We start from the raw sequence: 21,558 nt of genomic DNA, 5'->3' as shown, positions 1-21,558 counted from the left end.
AGTACAATGCATGTCTGTGAGCCTGACATCAGCATCTCTAGACGCCTGGGAGTTCCAAAGGGCTGACCACCTATCACTGAACTCTAGCTTGGGTGTATGTGACTGTCATTCATCACCTTGTGCAATGAGTAGGTGTGGCATAATTTTAGCAATGATTCACAGTGTTCAAATATCATAAGCTACCTTTAAGTTGGTTTATAGTCCATACACACTCATCCATCACTGGGTCCCTTCTATGAACATTCAAAACCAGACATGGTGTATATCTGTTCATTTTTCTAGAACCATCCATTCTCAGTCCATATGTGTGCCTAGGTCTTCTCACATCACACACTACCTAATCCACCATAAGCACTGGAAAGAAGAAACCAAACAAACATTGAATGAATCCAGCAGAGATTCTGGAAAAACAGAAAATACCTCCATGCTTTGGGAAACCCTGAAAAGAATAGATCAGAAGCATGTCTGATCTAATCTATGACTGATGGTTATACACAAGTCTCGCCTCTTTCAATGGACACACACACTCTACTTAGGAAATATTCGTGTGAATAATGTCAGCAAACTGAACAGCAAATAAATACATTTGACCTAGACACAAGAAAGGTATAGGTGCCTTTTCTAGGATGCCCCAAGTTCCCCTCTGTGGGATATGGGGGAGGGGTTTGCTTGCAAAAAGAGAGACATTTCTGATTATGATATAGTTGATGATTTTCTTTAATTGGCTAGTACCCCCAAATTTACAAATATGAAATCAAATATGCATATGTATATATGTCTGCTACTGTTATTAAGGGACCAAGATCTTGCTGGAGCAAAGCATGTGACCAGAACTGAACAAAGGACAAGGAGAACACATACCTGCTCTTTAGATGGTACCAGAAGTTCTTCAATCATCATGCTGTCCCGCGCGTAGGAGCTTCTGTTCAAGGTGTATGACCTATCCGAACTGAAGGAGCGGAGGCTGTTGTGTTTACGGTTACCCATTCAACAGTGAGAGATGACGATGGGATGGGATGGAAGAAAATAAATGCATGCAACTTTTAAGAACAGGCAAGATGGCTAAAAATACCAACAAATGTGCTTTTTTTAAAAAATATATAAAAAATTAGATTTTTTTTTTTTTTAGACATACTAAATTTCATGACTGAGATTTCTAAATTTGGCCAATTTCATGTCATTTCTGTGAGATGAAACGCATGGTGACTTTCGGTATCCCACTATGGCACATTGCTCCGAAAAGCACTGCTACCTGGTAACACGAGTGTTTCTTTTTTTTCTTTTTTCAAAGCTTATTTACTTACTTATTTATCCATCTAAAGTGCATTGGTGTTTTGCCTGCAAATATGTCTGTGTGAGGGTGTCAGATCCCTTGCAACTGGAGTTACAGACTTTTGTGAGCTGCCATGTGGGTGCTGGGAATTGAACGTCGGTCCTCTGGAAGAGCAGCCAGGGTTTTTAACCACTGAGCCATCTCTCCAGCCCCAGCACAAGTCTGTCTTTTTTTCCCTTCCTTCTTTCCTTCCTTCCTTCCTTCCTTCCTTCTTTTCCTTTCCTTTCTTTCCTCTCTCTCTCTCTCTCTCTCTCTCTCTCTCTCTCTCTCTCTCTCAATGAGTGTTTCTTGATGGGAAGACTTTTAGTCCAACTGTACTCCCTTTCACACATAGATGGTTCTGTGCCTGCTATGGTGGGGTCTGCGGGCGAATGGTTGGAAACCAGTTACAGGTTTGCATACTAAGAGCTCTGGTTTGGAGCTGTCACTCAAGGACATTTTCAAGATGGCAAACAGAAAATGGCCACATGTACTTCTCTGTTGTGTTCCAGGAGACATTCACATTCCCTGTCTTCAAATCCTGTTGTTCCTTGACTCTACTTTTTTCTTCTTTCTTCTTGTTAACTTGTATCCTTTCTAGATACTCCCATGGACAGTCCCTGAATTTTCCAGGTTCCCCCACACTTGGCCTAGATGGACTCTTACTTGCTAAAAGCCAGTAGATTGAGGAGCTCTGGCAGGGTTATTCTAAAAGGTTACCTGGGTTAGGACTGCATCTATCCACACAAGTCATGTGATGCCCAGGGTTATCATTAATCTGAGTCTTGGGTTAATGGCTTTGTTATGATCCTCTGGGGACAAGGGGCATGGTGGCTGTGAAGAACAGCTCTGGTGTCATTTCTCCTCTACCTTCCTTAACTGGCAGGCTGTCAGAAAAGAATGTTTCCTTGTCAGCCTCTTTGTGACAAGGTTTCCCACATGACCTTTCATGAATCAGGGCTACAGGATGGGAGGAAAGAGCTGGGACAAAGCCTAGACATGACTCCCCAGCCATGAAACATCTCCAACTAACATTAAACACACTGATCCCTTTATCTTGGCGTCCTTGTAGGTGTATGGAACCCTCATCCCTACCTTGAGAAGTTAGGGATTTTTTGTTTGTTTGTTTGGGGTTTTTTGTTTGTAATTTTGCCCACTTAACTAATAAAGTGGGTATAAGTAGGACTTACAGTATCGCCACCAGTTGAGTTGGTCAGATTGTAGCATTGTCTTCACTGTGTGTGTGTGTGTGTAGAACAAGAAACATGTGCCCCTTTGCACAGCAGGATTTCTCTCCCCATTGCCTACTATATTAGCTGCTATTACATACATTATTCACAGAAAGGGGGATCATTCTTTTAGGGCAGGAGTCTCAGCTTTCTCCGAATCTCTTGCTCATCGCTCTGACTCAGAACTAACCTTCATTTCCAAGGTCATCATCAAACATGCTCAGCAAATATTTACTGACTGTGATGAGTGTGATCCAGGTACATAGGTGCCTCTCAGCAAGCCATAGGGCTGCACGGTCAGGCAGTCATGTGACCATAAGGCTTCCTTTCTCCTTGTTTCAGTTGTATTTCTTCCCATACTCCTCTTTCTAGGCCTTTAGCTCCTCTTTGACACTGCAGAAGTGTCCTTCCCATGAGTGCTTTCCTTCAACACAGTCTAATTTTGTCCAGGGACGGTAATGGGCTGGAGCAGAATCAGTGGCTTCTGGCCACATGTGATGCCTGACCACTTGGGCTTCAGCTTTCACAGCTGAAGAACAGATCTTTAAATTGTACCAAATTTAACACACTTGAATTGGATGGCCCACTGGGAACAGGTGGCTCTGCTATTTGCTAGAGTCTTTTCTGGACACATGGCTTCACCAACATGATTTGAGGAGCCCTGGGAGGTTCCACTCTTTACACTCTCTAATCCACACATTTATTCAAAGCAGGACCGGCATCCCAGGACACATTAAAGTTAAGCCGTAACTGGACTGCATATAGGCAAACATTGAAAAGCCTCTAAGGAGAGGCTACACATCCATGATCCTTTCGGTTTTCAAATCTAGGACTTGTGGATCCTCCTCCAGCATCTTCTCATTTGTTGGTGAGTGACAGCTGCAGAACAGAGCTCAGACCTGGCGCTAGCCACAGAAATGCTTCAAATTGTGATTCCTGAGGATCATTCCAGACTAGACCTGCTTCCTTCCATCAGGAGAACGAACCCAGGAAATCTATCAAGTGTCATTCTGACTCCCTGATTCATCACAGTACACTCAGGACCAGAAAGTGTTGAGTATCTGCCCAAGGGAGTCTAGAAAGCCTTCAGTTGGTTTTTCAACTAAGGTCAGAGAAATTATTTGTAGCCACCATTGAAACTTAAGTGTTAGATGCAAGGCCTGTTAGGAAAACATGCTTCCTTGTACTGAAATGTTACTAGGGCATCTAGGACAGCTCAAACAAACAGCCGCCAGCAAACAAACCAGACTATTTTCTTTAGATCCAATGAAACCTCAGTAACCTCATGCAGTCTACAAAATTTGTTAAGAGAGGGACGAGGGACTCCTTAAGTGTCCATTCACTATTATATAGGTAAGATTTATTTTCATAGATTTTTTTTCTTTCCCAATCATAACTGATTTCCTAAAGCTGAGCAAGAAAACAGAAAAAAAAATTTAAAAAGCACATTGCAGGCCAGCATAGCACAGCACAAATGCTGAAGAAAATAAAGATGGGAACACAGGTCAGGGACAGGCAGAATAACATCACAAAAGCACCACATCTTCTTACCTTATCTTGGGACTATTTTAAAGTATGTTTAGGAAAAAAAATAAAATCAGGAGAAACAATGTAAAAGAAAAAAATCAGACAGGGAAAAAAAAGAAAAAAAAAACAAATGTTATGGTTGAATGAATCATACATTGAATGTCCCTTTCAATGTTACACTCAGAATAACTGACTTGATAACACTCTAATGATAATGCTGTAGAAACATTAAGATATTAATTATTTTAAAATATAGCTATAAAAATATGCTTTAAGAAATATTTGCCTCTGAGCATAACATGAGTCACCAATATGAAAAAGATGACTTACATATAACAGTAACAGATAATGGCAGAGTCCAAATTGGAAACAAGAAATCCTTAAAATTATCTTAAGACCAAAAAAAAAAAAAAAAAAAAAAAAAAAATCACAAGAGGCAATACTTAGCTTTCATAGCTCACTGGAAGTGAGTGGCTAGAATTTTCTGTAAAGGGTGTATTCATAAAATGTGAGGAAGGAGAAAGCAGCTCACTGTAAGAGTATAAATGGTACTCAGCTCCATACAAGAAACGAAAACCAAGACCCTAGAGGGGCCCAGACATTTTAGTTTTAACTTCTTAGAATCTGTGATTGAAACAATGTGCATCTGTGTATTTTAAAAGTCTATCTCTCTCAATCATTGCTGACACCTGTTCCTATCAGGTTTGAAAGCCTTTGGGGGCTGTGTTTATAAAGAAAAACATTTACCAAGTTATCTGAGGCTCTATTTTTAAAAGGCAAACTCAAGAAAAGGCAATGCAGTTTCTAAACTGTTCTCACCAACCGCACTGGGAACAAACCCCAAGGTTTACTCTGTGGGAAGTGCCATTTACTATTAGACAATGAAACTTTTTACAGCAGATTCCTAAACTATAGGAAAATGTCCTTAGGGCTCTCGCTTAGAAGGCTTAATTATTAGCTTTAAAATAACTTGACAGTCAGCAAACATGCCACCAAGCCACACCAGGGAAAAAGAATTCCCAGCCTTCTGGACAAGGTCCTGTTTCCTTCACACACTGAGTTACTTGGGAGTCAAGGTTTCCCTGCTTCAGCTGTAAGGACTGAATTAGCCCCATAGCTGTCTTGATAAGTCACTGTTACACTCCTAACAGGCCCCTTGACCAACACACTAATGGCAAAACCTCAACTGCCGATGCATGCAGACAGTTTTAATAGTTTGTTTTTTATCATCAAGGGTGCTGCCAATCAAACATGAATCATTTTTTCACTAATTATAGCAAATAATCCATACACAATTACGTATCTGTAACTCTAAGTTTCTTCCAGTATGGAGCAAACTACTTTTGAAACATGACACCTAGACTGGTTTTCCCATTTATCAGGGAGCTCATCTGGTAGCATGCTGGAATCCGACTGCAAAGAGCAAGGAGGAAAAAACAAACAATCGATGTGCTCTGTCACATGAGACTATGCACAGCAAACGACAAGGACATAGCAGAGCATATATGTATGCATCAAGAACATTGCACGAAATTCACATTGCATCCAAAGGGCATGTTCTCGAATCATGATGGAGATGGGAATGATGCTGGCTCATGACAGATCATGGTTGTTGCAAGTGAACTCTGCAGGAGGTAGGGGGATAGCAATAACAAAGTACCTGGCAGAACGGGCTCCAAGACTGAAACCCACATAGCCTTCCACTGGCAGGGAGTCATCACCCAGTTCCTTAAGGTCCTGTGGCCCCAGATACTTGTCAGTGTCCCCTGTGATGGCATCTTCACCTGCAGACGGAGAGCAAGTCACAGTCAGAACCCCTCCCTCTTGACTACATAGCAATTATGGAGAAAACTGCCCTCATTATCTCATCACCTTCCCTGGTGCCCCTGTAGGTTTATTTTTGTTTGTTTTTAATGTCATCCAGAAAGAAACAGAGGAGGAAGGGGTTAGTTCACCATTGCAGGGGATAACTGAAGGAGCAAAGCCTGCTAGTGTTAATTATCAGTGGTAAGCATGACCCCTGACACTTCCCTGCCCCCCTGCCCCCCTGCCCCAGGTTCAGTTAGTTACAGAGATAGAGCTCATCTACCAGGTGAGTTTCCCTCATACCACCCATGATGAGAGCGGCTTGTTTGAATGGACACAGCTTGTAAAAAAGACCCATGTCTCTAATATTGTCCTTAAAAAATGAGAAAGAAATGGCTCTATTTGGTGATTGATTTATATACTTGTGTATTGGTGTACACACGCCACAGTGCACCTGTGGAGTTCAGAGGACCACCTGTGGCAGTGAGTTCTTTCCTTCCACTATGTGGGTTCCGAGGAGCAAACTCAGCCAGGCTTGGCAAGCACTTTTTACCACCTGAGTTATCTCACCTGCCCAGGAAAGAGATTTTTGTTGTTGTTCTTGTTGAAACCAGTTTCCTCTCAGAATTTTGGTTTGGGGGGGGGGGCGTGTGTATCTACTTTGAGTTTTGTGAGTTCATGGTGGAAGCTATAACTGCTTGCCTGGGACACCTTGGTGCACATTAGTTTTGACTGTTTCTAAACCCATCAGATTAAGGAGTCAGCTGTTTCCATCATTTGCAGTCTCCTTGCAAAGCAACTCTGCCTTCTACAGAGTTTAGGTTCTGGCTCCTGGACCCAGGAAGGGGCACCCTAGGAATGGCGCTCTGACTACCCGCGCAAAGAGTTAATGCATGCAAACTGCTCTTACAAGCTCTGTAAGCCTAGTGAGCTCACGCGGAAAACCACATTCCAAGAGCAACAGGGCAGGTTTTTCGATCATTTTTTTGCCCTCTGGGATGTTTCCCATCCCTCCCAAAGTATAGCACAGGCGGCAGAAAGTTCCCTCTATAAAACCCCGTCTCTTTCTAAAATTACTTTTCTTCCCTTTCTAGATACAAGCTGGCTGGCCCAAAGAGATTCCAAATGGGTATCAGCTAGGTTTTCTCCAAGGTAAGTGACTCACAGCAGCACTCGGTACTGCTTACAATATCCATTCATTTCAACCACAGAAGCTCAACGTTTTAACAACCAATCAGGTCTTGAAACACACTGGCAACTACTGAATTTTTTTTTTCCCAAATGTGAAAACTAAACAGATCGCCTTTCTGCTGCTACTCAATGTCATACACTTTAAGTATTCGCAGAGGAATATTTGCAATATTTCTCTGTCAGAAACAAAACCAGCACGCGCCACGCGGGAATTAAAAGAAAGCTCTTACTGTGTGGCAAAGCCATTTCCACCACGCTGGGTTGAGGACTTTCCTGAGGCTTCCAGGAGTAAGCAGAAGTCGAGAGTGAGCGGTCCACACCAGCCCCGATCCACACAGCCTGAACAAACCCTTCCCTGGTCAGATCTGTCTTCACCGGGGCCTCAGCACCTCTGTCTCCTCGAAGGCGACTGAGCAACCTTACATCTTTCCTCACTTTTTAGACTCGGACGATTTAAAAAAAAAAAAAAAAAAAAACTCCGACAGAAACATTCAAAAAATTTCATGTAGCAATACTTAATAGCGACGAACATCCTTCTGATCACTCCGCAGACATCCTTTCAAAGCGCCTTCTGATTGGATTAAGAACGCTCTGGCAAGCCTCTTGCCGGGCCCAATAGTGACATAAATGCAAGCCCAGGAGTTATTTGTATGTAAATATGAGGACTGCCTGGGTGTAGACTTTCCAGTAACTTGATACCAATGCCGGCCGGAATGACTGGGACCCTTGCAAGAGGCTGTGAGCCTGGGAGCCTGGGAGACGGCTTTCCTCAAATATAAATGAAGAAACAGTCAAGCCAGGTAGAGGAAAAATAAACACTGGAAGAAAACAAAGAATGGGCCGGAGCAGGAGTGGCTGGGAGCTGCAGGCAAACTTTCAACTTTGTTCTCAGCTGGGAACACGGGAGCCTCTGTTATTTATGGTCCCTGTCAGGTGGAAGGAGGGCAGGGAGGAAGGGAGGGCCTGCCCTTTGGGTGGAGGTTGGGAAACTGTGGGGCCAGGGAAGCAGCTGTGACACCAGAGTTCCCAGGGACTGCACAGATCACAGATCAACCGGGCAGCACCCCCAGAAAGAACTGAAAAGAAAAGGGGCTGCTGTGGGGCAAAGATACAGGCTGAGGGAGCCACTAGCCTTCTGTGGGAGTCGGGGCAAGGTTCTTGCAATTCTTGGATAAGTTCAGAGGTTCTCTATTGACTGGTTCTCACTCCTGAGGGGATCCCAGGAGATCGGGGTGATAGTGGCTAGAGAAGTCTATGCAGCCAGGAAGAGAAGACTGGGCCCAAGAGGTGACCCTGCCACCTTCCTCTGAAGATATCTCCACTCTGAAATGTGGGGTGTCTCCTAGGGGAAGCAGCCTGTTAATGTGGGCAGTGGGGAGAAGATAGCCAGATCTCTGCAGCTTCCACTGGGGTAAACCCAGAGGCCGTTTCAATTGCACCCCCTAACATACACCCCAAAATAGCCGGGTACTTAGTCTAGGTGAAACCTAAGTCAACTGTACCACACATGTCTATTTATGTAAGGTTTTTTTTTTTTTTAAAGAATCTTATATGTGTGTATAAAGCAATATGATCACACCCACCACCTATTCCCTATTCCAACACCTCCCAGTCCCCATCACATTTTGTGTGTTTTTTTTTTTCAAACCCACAGAGTCCAATCAGGGCTGCCCATAACTACAAGGGTATGCAATATATCTGTGGCTACACCCCCAGAGAAGAGGGACTCTCCCTCCACCAGCTGTTATCTATGGTCAATAGTTCCTCAGTTAGGGGTGGATCTCATGAGCCCTCCCCCCCATCTATGCATGTTCCCTAATTATAGAGAGATTCGAATCTGGTGGGGGTGGGATGAGAAACAAAGCTCTCTCAGGGTCATGAATGAGCCGATGATATGACTTCATCAAAGTTAAGATGGCCTGTTCCAATCTGCTCAGTCTGGCTGCAATCAAAATGCTACCTACAAGAGCAGAAGGGAAGCCATTTGTAGTGTCCACACCCTGAAAGCAGGAGGGGAGGCCAGGCTTCAGAAAGAGAGACGTCTGTATGCTAGGTTTTCCCCCTCCTCCTTTCTCCTCCTCCTCCTCTTTGGTTTTTCAAGACAGTTTCTCTGTTTAACAGCCCTGGCTGTCCCAGAACTCGCTCTGTAGATCAGACTGGCCTTGAATTCATAGAGATCTGCCTGCCTCTGCCTCCTGTATACCACCACCCTGCTTAAGCTTGGTTTTCTATTGTTTTGTTTTCATATGGAAACCACAATCCAATCTGCTTAGTAAAGCCTTTTACTCAAGCTTGCTTCCCTCAAGGCCTGGCATGTGGAGTGGGCCCCCTCCCCCACCCTCAGCTAAGTGCACTCAGCTACCCTTCCATACTACCCTGCCCACCCATGAGGGAGTTACGTCAGTCTCTGCAGATTCCTAAACTCTGGGACTCCAGAGCCTATTCAGGATATCTGTTCTTTCCCACATGACTAAATCCCCCCCATCACCACCACCACTTTCTGCTTAACATCTGAGAGGGGCATTCCTCTCCAGGGTGTGCTGGGCCTAGAACCCACATGGCCTTGTGAGATCTCTTGGAATGGATTGCATATTCCAGGTGTCCCATAGGTAGTTTTGGAATTGATGACTGGTACTGAATGAAGAGACTGGTTGTGTTTTTAATTTTTGAATCTGCTTGTTATAGTGATTTGGTATTCTGGGATTAAGTTTGATGAAGGGCAAGCACAGTTTGTAAAAGCAGGTCCTTAGATTTTCACAATGGATACCATGAAACCCTGAGAATCCCCAGGTAGGAAGCGGGTGGGAGCTGTGGATACTAGTCAAAGATGAATCAAACTATGATGACCTGCCCAGCAGTGGTGGCTCACACCTTTAATCCCAGCACTCAGGAGGCAGAGGCAGAGGCAGGGACCAGTCCTGTGAGTTTGAGGCCAGCCTTGTTTACAGAGCTAGCCCCGGACAGCCTCCAGGGTTACACAATGAAAACCTGTCTTGAACAAAAACAAACAAAAATGATGACCTGCATGACAGTGTATGTGTCCTCACAATTTAGCACAACGCAAACATTTCTTTTGAAATGGGGAACTTATAAATCAAAATAAAACTATTATTCTAATTTGGTTTGCATGGTAGGTGTTCTGGGTGTAGATTCGAGCTCTAGCTTTTAGGAACAGAGTCTTTATGATGTCATTCAACTGCTCTGAGTCATAGTTTGAACCTTTACAAAAGGTGACTCTACCCTTGGACTTTGTTACAACTTCCTGGAAAGTTAACTCCAAGTTTAGATTAAAGTGAGCTCTGAACCTGTTGGGTCATTCAGTTGGAAATAGTTGTGTCCCAGGTTCCAGATATCTGTGCCCACAAGCGTACAGAATCACCATTTAAATTGCTACTATTGACACTTGTCAAGGCAAAAATCAACAGGCTCAGCAGACATGCCATGTGCGTCACATGGAATAAATGATTAAACAGTAACAACAAAATGGATCCTCCTACCTTTCCATGCAAGACATTCTATAATAGTCATCTAGAACAATGCACCGTTATATTGAGGTTAGGATGACGTGGGCTGTGTTAAATGATGTGACTGACCCAAGTGTTCTTTATGATAAAACAAAACTGGATAGCAACAGCAGCTTACCAACAGATTCAAGTATTTGTAAGCTACAAGAGGTAATAGATCATACTCTTAGTTAAATATTTATATATTTATATGGTTGGGTTTTTTGGTTTTTGGTTTTTGTTTGTTTGTTTTGTTTTGTTTTTTTGAGGCAGGGTTTCATTGTGTAGTTTTGAAGCCTGTCCTGAAACATGCTCTATAGACCAGGCTGGCATTGAACTCACATTGATTTGCCTGCCTCTGTTTTCCAAGTGCTGGAAGTAAAAGCATGTGCCACCACTGCCCAGCAATATTTACATGTTATATGACTAAATATTTCTGACATTGTAAATATGAATAAAACACCAAGGGCTCTAAGTTTCCACTTCCCAAGAAATGCAAAGTGCATGGGATCACACTTGATCAATATCTTGATATTGGTGGGTAGATAGGATTGATAGCCAGGTACTGTGTTAAATATTCTTGACTATGTTTTGGCAGGGAGGTTGTTTGTCTCTCCAGTTAACCTTCTTATCCAACCTTCAGTGAACTCTGCTGCCCTCTGTCCAAGAGTTTTGAATAGCAAAGTCCAGGGAAAGTGATTTTTCTGAGATGTTCAGGTTTTAGATGAAGAAACCCTGCAAGTTCGCAGTGAGCCTCTTGGAAATGCTTGCCTGTCCCTGGCCAATATGATGTAGGAACTATGATTAACACCAAACCATCATAGCATAAGGAAGCTTGAGGATTATGTATAGAAAGGCAGAGGTTATGGGATGGAGAGAGAGAGTGAGAGAGAGAGAGGAAGGGAGAGAGAGAGAGAAGAGGGACAGAGAACGGAAGAGAAAAAAGAGAAAGACAAAGAAGGAGTGGGTGTGGTGGAGAGGGAGAGACAGAGGAGACAGATAGGAAGAGAGGGAGCCAGCACTTGCCATCTTGCTGCTGTTCTAGATATCCAAGCTGAAGAACCAGACTTTGAATGACACAGCCTAGCACACCTGGTCATGTGACTCCTGTTTCAGGCTGCTTTCTGATGCCATCTCATGAAAGCTGGCAAACCCACAGAATGATTGAGATTGGTCATTAAGACACTGAGTGTAGAGATAGGTAGTTTATTCTGTAATAGGCAAACAAAATGGAAGCAAGAAGCAAGGTCCAGAGGTCACATGCTGCTTGCCCAAGGTGTCCCTGGCCAGCTCCTTAGCCCTATATCTCAGGATGAGAATAGGCAAAGACCTCAAACAAATGATATGGCCAATTCCATCAGGCAAGCTTCCATCCTATACTACTGAGTTTATGCCTTTCTAAGTTTTGATATTTGGGTGCCATTGTTCTTACTATTGATATGTTTCTGTTGGTAGTCTACCACTGGTGGCATTTCATTTGATTCCCAGATAGCCCCCACCCCCAACCTCTACTCCCTGAATGGAGAATAGATTCCTCATGCTACAGAGGACCATACACAGAGTTTGTCTACCTGGAAAATAAGAAAGAAGAGCTTCAGAAACAAGGAGAGAAAGAAAGCAAATGTGTTAAGCGATGCTCAGGGCTGTAGAGGAACAAGAAGGTGCATCCTTATCTCCTTGGGTTTCCAGTCTGTGGTCCACGCTTAGCCTAACTTCAGTGGCCCTATCTACACTGCAGAATGTGGTCTAATGTGAGAATGAATTTTCTTGCCCTGGGCTTGGCCTCTTCTTTCTAGGGACTCAGAGTTCTTTTTCTAGCTGCTTAGAAACCCAAGTCCTGGGGAAACTCACTCAAAATAGCTAAGCCCAGCTATAGTTAGATACTTTGCTCAGAAGGGTTTACTTCTTGTCTTGCTAGTTGCAGAATGCATTCCCCTCCCCAAAAGGATGCACTTTGTAACATTAAAAGGTGAAACAGCACAAAAACCCTCCAAGTAAATAATAGCCCCAAGCCTCTGAATGACATGAGATGGAAAGTAGCCAAATGAGAAATCAAGAGGGGTGCAATTTGCACAGCCCACTGATTAGCCAGGAGCTGACTACTGTATACACGGACACTTCCTAGTCAACCTTAGATAGCTTCAGTTGACTGTAAGGCTTTAAAAATGTGCTTTCTCTCTCTTTCTCTCTCTCTTTCTTTCTTTTTCTTCTTTCCTTATCAAGGCCAAGAGAGCATACAATTGAATCACTAGAATCAATATTTTTATTTATTGAGCATTTACTGTGTTCTGGACTCTGTGTTTAGTGCTTTGTATATTATCTCATTTAATTCTCCCCACCTACTATCTCTACTTCAGGATCAAGGTAACCAGTTTGCAACAATGGGGTAAGTCATCCAAGACCACTAAGGATTTGACTAATATGGGATAGCAAAGGCTACAGATTGGGTCGTGGAACCCTTATTCTGGCTACTGCAGTGTGCTGAGGAAACTCAAAGTCCACTGAGTAAGTACTGCTGATAGTGGTAATGAGCCAAGCTCTAAGAAGACAGTGAGTGTCTGTGGGGTTCCTTCAGTACTTCCCAGAACACTGCCCAGCACAGTGTGGGTGCTCAATAAATGTCTGGAATGATTGGCAGATCATTTATAACCTCTGAAAGAAGGGACTACAGTTTCAGAGTGAAGAGGGAGACTTACTTTTCACCATAAACGCCTGTACTTTGGGAATTTTGAACCATGTGCATTTATCACCTATTCAAAAAAAATGAATAAAATCAACAAAACAAAACAACACAGGAAGGCAGGTCAATCATATAGGTCACGAGTTGCATCTACCACAAACACATACATGACATACACAAGCCAGCAAGGCAGCATCAGGGTGGACATGTGTACCAATGGACACCTAGCAAATATGGAGAGGAAGCTTCCTCCCTCACTTGCTTCTGTAAGAAATGGGACACACAGAGAAAGGACAATTCAGGAAGGATGTGACACACATCCACATGCTACTTTGGAAGCAGGTGGCATCAAGGGGGCTTTGAAAGTCTATATTGCCTGCAAATCCCCAAGTGACTCTGATGTTGCAGGCCCAGAATTCCATTTGTGAACCCTTAAGCTTAAGGCATTTTACCAGTGAATACAGCCATTTGCCAGGCCTGTTAACTATGCCAAATGAGGTCTCTTTCAGAGATGGGAATTCTAGAATCATATACAAACTAACATGGGAAACAGCATTCACTCAAGTGCAGTCTTTCTTACTATTTAGACACCAAGTTTCACCAGCTCTTTGGACTGGCTACGATGTTGCTGGTCTGTGACACACACTGAATATCAAGGTGGCAGAGCCAACTATTGTCTCCAATAGTCAAGTTCCATGTGGATCATGGTACCAATATCACACTTCAGCTGTTTAGTGTTGCCTACCTGACAGACTGAACACACTTTAATCATGTTTGCCTCATTTAATCCCCTACCCCTTTTTAATAAAAGACTTATTTTTATTTGTGTGTATGTCACTCTACATGTATGTCACATGTGTGAGGGCATCTTTGGGATCCAAAAGAGGGTGCTGGATCCCTTGGAGTTGGTGAACAGGTGGGTGTGAGCCATAAGATGTGAGTGGTGGAAACTGAGTTCAGGTCCTGTGGTGGTTTAAAAGCAAATGGCCCCCAAAGGGAGCGGTACTATTAGGAGGTGTGACTTTGCTGGAGTAGGTGTGGCCTTGGTGGAGGAAGTGTGTCAGTGTGGGGGTGGACTTTGAAGTCTCCTTTGTTCAAGCTTCACTCAGTTTGATACTCAGTCCACTTCCTGCTATAAGAACTCTCAGCTCCTTCTCCAGCACCATGACTGCCTGCATGCTGCCTTGCTTCCCACCATAACAATAATGGACCAAACCTCTGAACTATAAGTGAACTACCACAATGAAATGATTTCCTTTATAACAGTTGCCATGGTCATGGTGTCCTCTGGAAGAGCAGAAAACATTCTAAACCATGGAACCATCTCTCCATCCCCATCCCTTTCCCTTTTTTTGGATGACATATAAATACATTAGCTTACTTCCTAAGACTCTCATGGCAGGGACAGAGTCTGTGCTGGTATATACAGTTATCCAGTCCTTAACACCATACTACAGTGACAGAAAGTGAACAAGAGAACTGCAAATTGCCCACAGATTCTCAAAGGAAGTGTCACATTTCACTGAGAGGATTTCCATGGTTAAATAGAGGGTGGGTGCATGAAGAGGCCATGAGGAGGGTGAGAGTAAGGCGTTGGATACTCCTGTCTAGAGAGACCAGCACAGAAGGGTAAGTATAGGAATGTCCTGAGGACCTTGGGCTGCAAGCTTGATGGAAGCCACAGGCAACTGGACAGGAAAAGACCGGTTGAGGCATAGTTTAGGGTCCCTGGAATTAGGTTTTAAGGAAAATATTGCCAGCAAGCAACACCCATCCATGGTGCATGCAAATGCAGTTACTCTGTTGAGACACTTTCTCCTTTTAAACTGAAAACGCACAGTTCCACAGCCACCCTCACCTGTCCTGTTCTTCTGGACCAATTCTAACCTTCATGCAAAAGCAGGATGGATGCTACTGAGGCTATCTGACAGGAGGCGGAGCTACCATGTGTTGGGAAGTTACCCAGTGCCAGTGTGTTCTTTCACTCATTTCTGTCTTCACAGAAACTGCTTGAGACATTAGTAGACTCTTAGACATAAGATGTATTGGTCAAGGGCTCAATGGGCAATGGTACTTGCCACCAAGCCTGACAACCTGAGTTCCATGTCACAGACCCATGTGGTGGGAAGAACGAACTGACTTCTGCAAGTTGTCCTCTGATATCTACACTTGCGCATACATATGTGCATGCATGTTCATGCATACATACATGCATGCATACACACACACACACATACACACATAGACAGATGGTTTTTAAAAAAAGGAACAAGAAATAAGATCAACTGTATGCTTTTTGTTGGAGATTTAAATAAGAGGCATAAACTATAGATAATTTTAAAGCTATTTTTCATCAAATCAAGCCTTGACTAAAGGATGTATGATCTCATCTAACCTTTAGAGCAGGCATTTCAGCCTGGGCTCAGGATGCAGCTCAGTAGTCAAGCTACTTCCTCAGTATGCATGAAGCCCTGAGGGCCATCCTCCACCCCCATGCACCAAGGAAACTGAGTGTCATAGCACAAGGCTGTAATTGTGGAACTCAGTAGGTGAAGCCAGGAGGATCGGAAGTTCCAAGTCATCCTTAACTGCATAGTGAGTTCAACACTGGCCTGGATGGGGAGGGGGTGTGGGGGAGGTGGGTAGAGAGATGGCCTGCAATTAAGAACACTGGCTGCTTTTCTTCCAGAGGGCCTGGGTTTGATTCCTAGCATCCACATGGCAGCTGGCAACCATCTGTAACTCCAGTACCAGGGGATCCAATGGTCCTTTCTGGTCCTGGGCACCAGGCATGCATATGCACCGATATACGTGCTGGAAAAACACTCATATACAGTAAAAAAAAAAAAATCTATCTTAAAAAAAAAAAAAAGATTGGGCTGGGCTAGATAAAACCCTGTGTGAATACTTAAATGAGTAATTAATTTATTGCTTAGACAATATATGCTCATGTGATGCTTCCCTTTATTCTGTTACTTTCATTATTAATAAACAAGAAAGTTAAGAGTAGGAAGGAAGCCTGGTGTTGTGGCACACACCTTAATCCCAGCACTCAAAGGTGAAGGTAGGCAGATCTCTGTGAGTTCAACATCAGCCTGGTTTACAAAGTTCCAGACCAACCAACCAAAGTAAGATCTTGTTGCAAAACAAGACAAGCAAACAAAACCCAAACACACACACACACACACACACACACACACACACACACACACACACACACAGAGAGAGAGAGAGAGAGAGAGAGAGAGAGAGAGAGAGAGAGAGAGAGAGAGAGAGAGAATAGGGTGGGGAGACAGGAAAACGACTCAGATGCATCCAATGCCATTGTAGCTATGTGACAGCAAATGAGAAGTTCCTTAGACTCCAGCTTCATCTTCTTTTTGTTCTTCAGTTTGAGGTTAGAACTCATGTTCACTCATGCAAGATTACTGCATTCAGAGAGGAGAGAGAGGACAGGCAGTGAAGGGAGGTGGGTGGAGTTTGTACTTCCTGCTTTAAGAGGTGTCTGTGTGTTCCAGGCCCTTCTGAAAGGCAATGCCATCAAACACACTATCTGAGGACTCTGTGACAAAGGTCAGAAGCACAGCTAGAAGCTGAGGATGGGGAGCCTGAATGTGTCTGCCTCCCTCTGTTCCTCTACCTGTCCCTTCTACTACAGGTGAGCAAATGGCAGGGATGTTCCTTGAACCATTGGCTTCCATCATCTCTTGGCAGCCAGAGTTGGCCATGGAAAGCATACACTAAGCAGTAGAACATAGTACTTTTTCACTGTCCATCTCAAAACTGGGAACAATGATTGGCTGAATGAGTGGTGGGCTTAACAGAAGCCCGGACTGTGTCATCATCAGGATTCATGGACCCTTGGAGGGAAGACCATCTATTGCCCTCTACTTTTCCTTAGATCTTGGCTTAAAATTCTGGCTATGCAGGTGTCCAAAGAGGAAGAATGGGGTTACACTGGCCAAGTTCACACCCCACTGAAACAATAAATTGCCATTGCCTCATGGAACAAATGATTCTATATAGGTGATGTTTTGTTTTGTTTTTTAATAGTACGAAGTCAACTCAGTTCTTTGCCTGTATGATTTCTGTTCCTTGTAGGTGGGATGGATGTGGTTTTGTTTTGTTTTTCAAGACAGGGTTTCTCTGTGTAGCTTTGGAGCCTGTCCTGGCACACACTCTGCAGACCAGCCTGGCCTAGAACTCATAGAGATCCGCCTTCCTCTGCCTCCCAAGTACTGGGATTAAAGGTGTTCATGTTTCTTTAAAAGGAAGAAAAAAAATTGTAGCCGTTCACTGCTCCTTAATCCAGGCCTTAGAGAGAGTGACTCAGCTCTGGAAGCTCTCCAGGGCAGCAGTGATAATGTCCCTGTGATCTTGCTCTGGTTAATAAACAAACCCATCCTAGAAGGGAAAAGGGATTCAGTGTTCCTCCTACAGAGAGATTGAGAAAGCTGAGGCAGACCCTGTCATTTTTCTCATGGTTTCAACGCTTAACCTTGATGTAGAAATTTCCCTTGGTTACATCACTAAGGACTAGATGTCACACTGATTTGGGCATAAATGCCTAAGCTGGAGATGAAAGACAAACAGAAGAGAGTGTGAGGTCACTTCCCCATTCCAATTCTGTCAAACCTATGCCACTGGTAAAGATGATTGCACAATGAATGAGCTGCCGACTGGGAAGTCAGGACTAGCATGCTCGCTGCTACTCGCTGAATTTTATGTAGCAGAATCATGCCAGATAGTTAGGCTTGTGTGTGTGTTTATGTTCAAGAGTACAAGTACCTGTACGTGTGAAGACGTGCATGCAAGCCAGAGGACAGGTGCCAGTATCATTCCTCACATGCCATCCACCATTTTGTTCCTTTTTGGATGAAGGTCTCTCACTGCCCCAAAACTTACTGATTTGGCTAGATTGGCCTCCCAGAAAGCACCAAGGCTCTACCTTGTCCTTGCCTACACAATGAGATTTCAAGAATAACACCATTACATCCATACATACAGTTTGTTTTTTGTCTGTGTTTGTTTTATGTAGCTTCTGGGTATCTTTAAGTGAGCTATTGCTCCTTGCTCCAAACTTGTTTGTGTGTTCTTTCTTAGCCATTCATTCCATGTCAAACTCACTCCAGCCCTCTTTCACCTTGGCTCCTCATTATCTGGGTGCCTTGGAATCTATTGGAACCCTGCCACTGGGTGGCAAAAACCTGTTATCTCTTCTTGTCCCTACTAAACCAGATGAAATCATTCATCTTGTTGGTTGGTTTCTAGCATATTTTGCCAAGGTGTATCCATGCAAGGCCACACCATGTGAGGCCTCTCCTCATTCTTACCTAAACCTAACCCAGGGAAGGAAGTCAATGCCCCCTCTATTAGCAGCATCTCACTCTGGCTTCTCTTACCACTCCTTGCTCTCAGATGTTCACCACTCCACCTGTTCCTGGCCATTCATTCACATTATTGCTTGTGTTCACTGTCTAATGTCTCTGTAGTAAGGATGCTAACATTGGGAGAGGCTAAGAGTGGGCAGCTTAGGACCTGCTGTTGCTCAGATCATCAGGATGCTTGGGTGGAAAGGCAGTGACAGGAAAAAAAAATGGATGAAGAAAAAAAGATGTCTCCAAAGTTCCAGTTTATTTGGGTCAATAATGAACTGTCTGGAGTGCACACATGCATGTAGCTTTGGGCGGTCTATTAGACAGTGGCTCTAGCACCTCATTCTAACTCACTTCACAGTGAGAACACACTGTATGACTTTCCTCTTCTATATCACAGCTCTATGCTCAGTTCTATGTCTCTCCCCTCAACATCATGGCTGGGTGTGGTTGCCATGGAACTAGCTTCCCATGACTTGGGCTCATCTGATTTGTGCTTCCAGAGAAAAGTTTCTCAAGGGCTTCTACTAGAACCTGCTCTCTTTAGATTCTTTCCTCCATCTCTGACCACACCCCAGGATTCTTCCTCTTCTAAGTCAGTAGTAAGTGCCCTGTCCTGAGGACGTCATCTAGGCAGTAGCTGGCATTACCATCCTGCTGCCACTTCTGTCTGCTGGGCTCTCAGCAAGGTTGAAAGTAATTTGGGGACTTGGAATACCTGTGTCCTATTCCTCCCCCTTTACCCTCCCCCCCACAGCCTGTTTGTCCAAATTTTATCCATTCTTCAACAAGCTTTTCAAGGTCCTTCGGAGGCTGTTAAGTAATGGCTAGAATTTCCTTGCCAACCCCGTGATCTCTTCTCCTATGATGCCTCACTGAGCATCAAGTCTCAACTAAGAGACCTGCTTTCTGGATGGTATGAATCCACAGAAATACCATTCACCTTCTGAATGTGATGCTTAAGATAAATTAGAACTTGTAACCTTTTAGGTGCAGGCTCTAAACTGTGAGTAAATATAACTTGGGAGAATAATAATAATAAGAATTACACCCTGAAGTTGCGTTGAGAGAATTAAACATAACAGAGTCAGTAGCTGACACTCAAAGAGGTTTTACTACTTGCAAATTTTAGCCTAAACCCTTCTTCACTTGCACTCACATGGAAAACCTAAATGATCCATGTACTCGGGGGTTTCTAGCTCTATGACCACACCAAAGCCACGTTAGAGGCTGAGTACGAAGGATTTGGATACCAGCCAGACTTGTGTGTGCTTTTAATCAAAGGATTCCTTGATTGGAGCCTGGCAGTCAGGGGCTGTGACACGGTTATGTGAGGCTAAGCCAGGAGGAGATAGATGCCTTTAATCACAAACAAGGGTAGCTGTGACAGGGTCCTCAGACAGCAACAGCAGCCAGCACAGGTCTACTCCTGTAGAGCAAGCTGTCCAGTTTGAGAGAAAAACAAAATGAATCACATGTTATAAAATTACAGGCTATGGGTGAAATCAAGCCTCTTGCCCATTTCTATAAATACTTTCAGCCACACAGCCACGCCTGGGTGTCCGGGCTAAGTGTGTGGCTGTTTGTGTGCATGGAGGTGACAGACAGCTGAACTCTGAAAATATTTATTACCGATCATTTACAGAACAACTCTACCAGGCCTCAGAAACAGATGACTGATAACAGGCAATAAGGACCACGAAACTCAAAAAACACAACCTGATGGAAGGCAAGTAAAGAGACGCCTCTGTAGACCTTGTTTGGAGACTGAGATGAGCCCAAGCACAGGGCCATGCTGGGAAGCTTGTGTTATCTGTTTGTGTCTGCATTATTTTGGGAGATGTGTTTGTATTGTGAGGAAGCAGCAGCTACTTCTATCATGACATGCGCTGCTGTACAGGTGGATCCATGAGATACAAAAGCGCACATCATCCCACTGTTGTAAAATAAAACTACCAAGTGAAGAAATAGATTATTAACTCTCCACTCTCCCCTCCCTTATCCCCTACCCCTCACCTATCTCGGCCCATCCTCTCTTGTCACAGAGACCATCTGCTTTATAGTAGCCTTTCCCTTTGTTGTTTCTTTTTCTGTCATTTTGGCCTTTATTTTTGAGACAGGGCTGTGCTAAGTAGCCTAGGCTGGCTAGGAACTCAGGGTCCTCCTGCCCCTGTCTTTTGAGTGCCAGGATTATAGCTGTGTAAGTGGGTATTTCTGCATTCAGCATTTCCTTGACTTATTATTATCTCATTATGTAATTTTACAATACTAGCATATTGCCACCTATTGGTTTTTGTTTTGTTTGTGAATTCCACTACCTTTGTATAACCTATAACTCCACAGCTGAGGCCACACAGTCTAAACCTATGGAGACACACTTTGCAGAAAGTTTCTTCAAGCTGGAAAGAATACACATTGCCATCAACAGGAAAGCAGAGAATTTAATTATGGTGATTGTAAGTATTTTGTGGAGTATTACACAAGCATGAAAATGAATAAACCCCAATTAGCCAACAGGAATCAGGGCAAAGGTCATTATGAGCATTGCCAGGGGCCAGGGGAATGGAATAAATGATGTGCCTGTTGAACTGTAAAAACTTCTCTAGAAGCTGGGCAAACAGTTGAGTCTAAGGCATAAAAATGCAAATGGACAGCTAGAGAAGAGACCCTGCTGGATCCCACCAGAGAGATGCTTGTGCGATGGTGACAATAGACAGGAGAAGACAGACTGGAGAGGCAGCAAGGATGCAGAAATAAAGCTGATATGAGTTCCCAGTGGATTTGATATGTTGAGAAGAGAGAGACAACATGCAACTCACAAGCTTCCTCATGGGTGGTGGGCTATTTGGTAGGTGGAGAAGGGTATAAGAGATGCTCTTCTGGGGGTGGGTACAGTAAGGGTGTGATGGATTCATTATCAGTGCAGGTCTAAGTG

The 21,558-nt window shown here is 43.8% G+C and overlaps 1 protein-coding gene across 5 annotated transcripts in view; it reads right to left on the bottom strand.

Annotated features, from left to right (window-relative positions):
* Nucleotides 1–21,558, bottom strand: part of Ank3 (ankyrin 3) — a 300,411-nt gene that overhangs the window by 82,960 nt on the left and 195,893 nt on the right. For all 5 annotated transcript variants that reach the window (XM_051186874.1, XM_051186873.1, XM_051186875.1 and 2 more), the window contains 2 exons: nucleotides 5,729–5,852; nucleotides 862–964 (listed from right to left, as the gene is read on the bottom strand). In XM_051186874.1, coding sequence (XP_051042831.1) covers nucleotides 862–964; nucleotides 5,729–5,852 — 227 coding nt within the window. The remainder of the gene's footprint in view (nucleotides 1–861; nucleotides 965–5,728; nucleotides 5,853–21,558) is intronic.

The sequence above is a fragment of the Phodopus roborovskii genome, unplaced genomic scaffold, assembly GCF_943737965.1.
Source record: "Phodopus roborovskii unplaced genomic scaffold, PHOROB, whole genome shotgun sequence".
In the NCBI taxonomy this organism is placed as follows: domain Eukaryota; kingdom Metazoa; phylum Chordata; class Mammalia; order Rodentia; family Cricetidae; genus Phodopus; species Phodopus roborovskii.
Note: the sequence above shows the minus strand (reverse complement) of the source record. Positions and strands in the feature narration are given on the sequence as shown.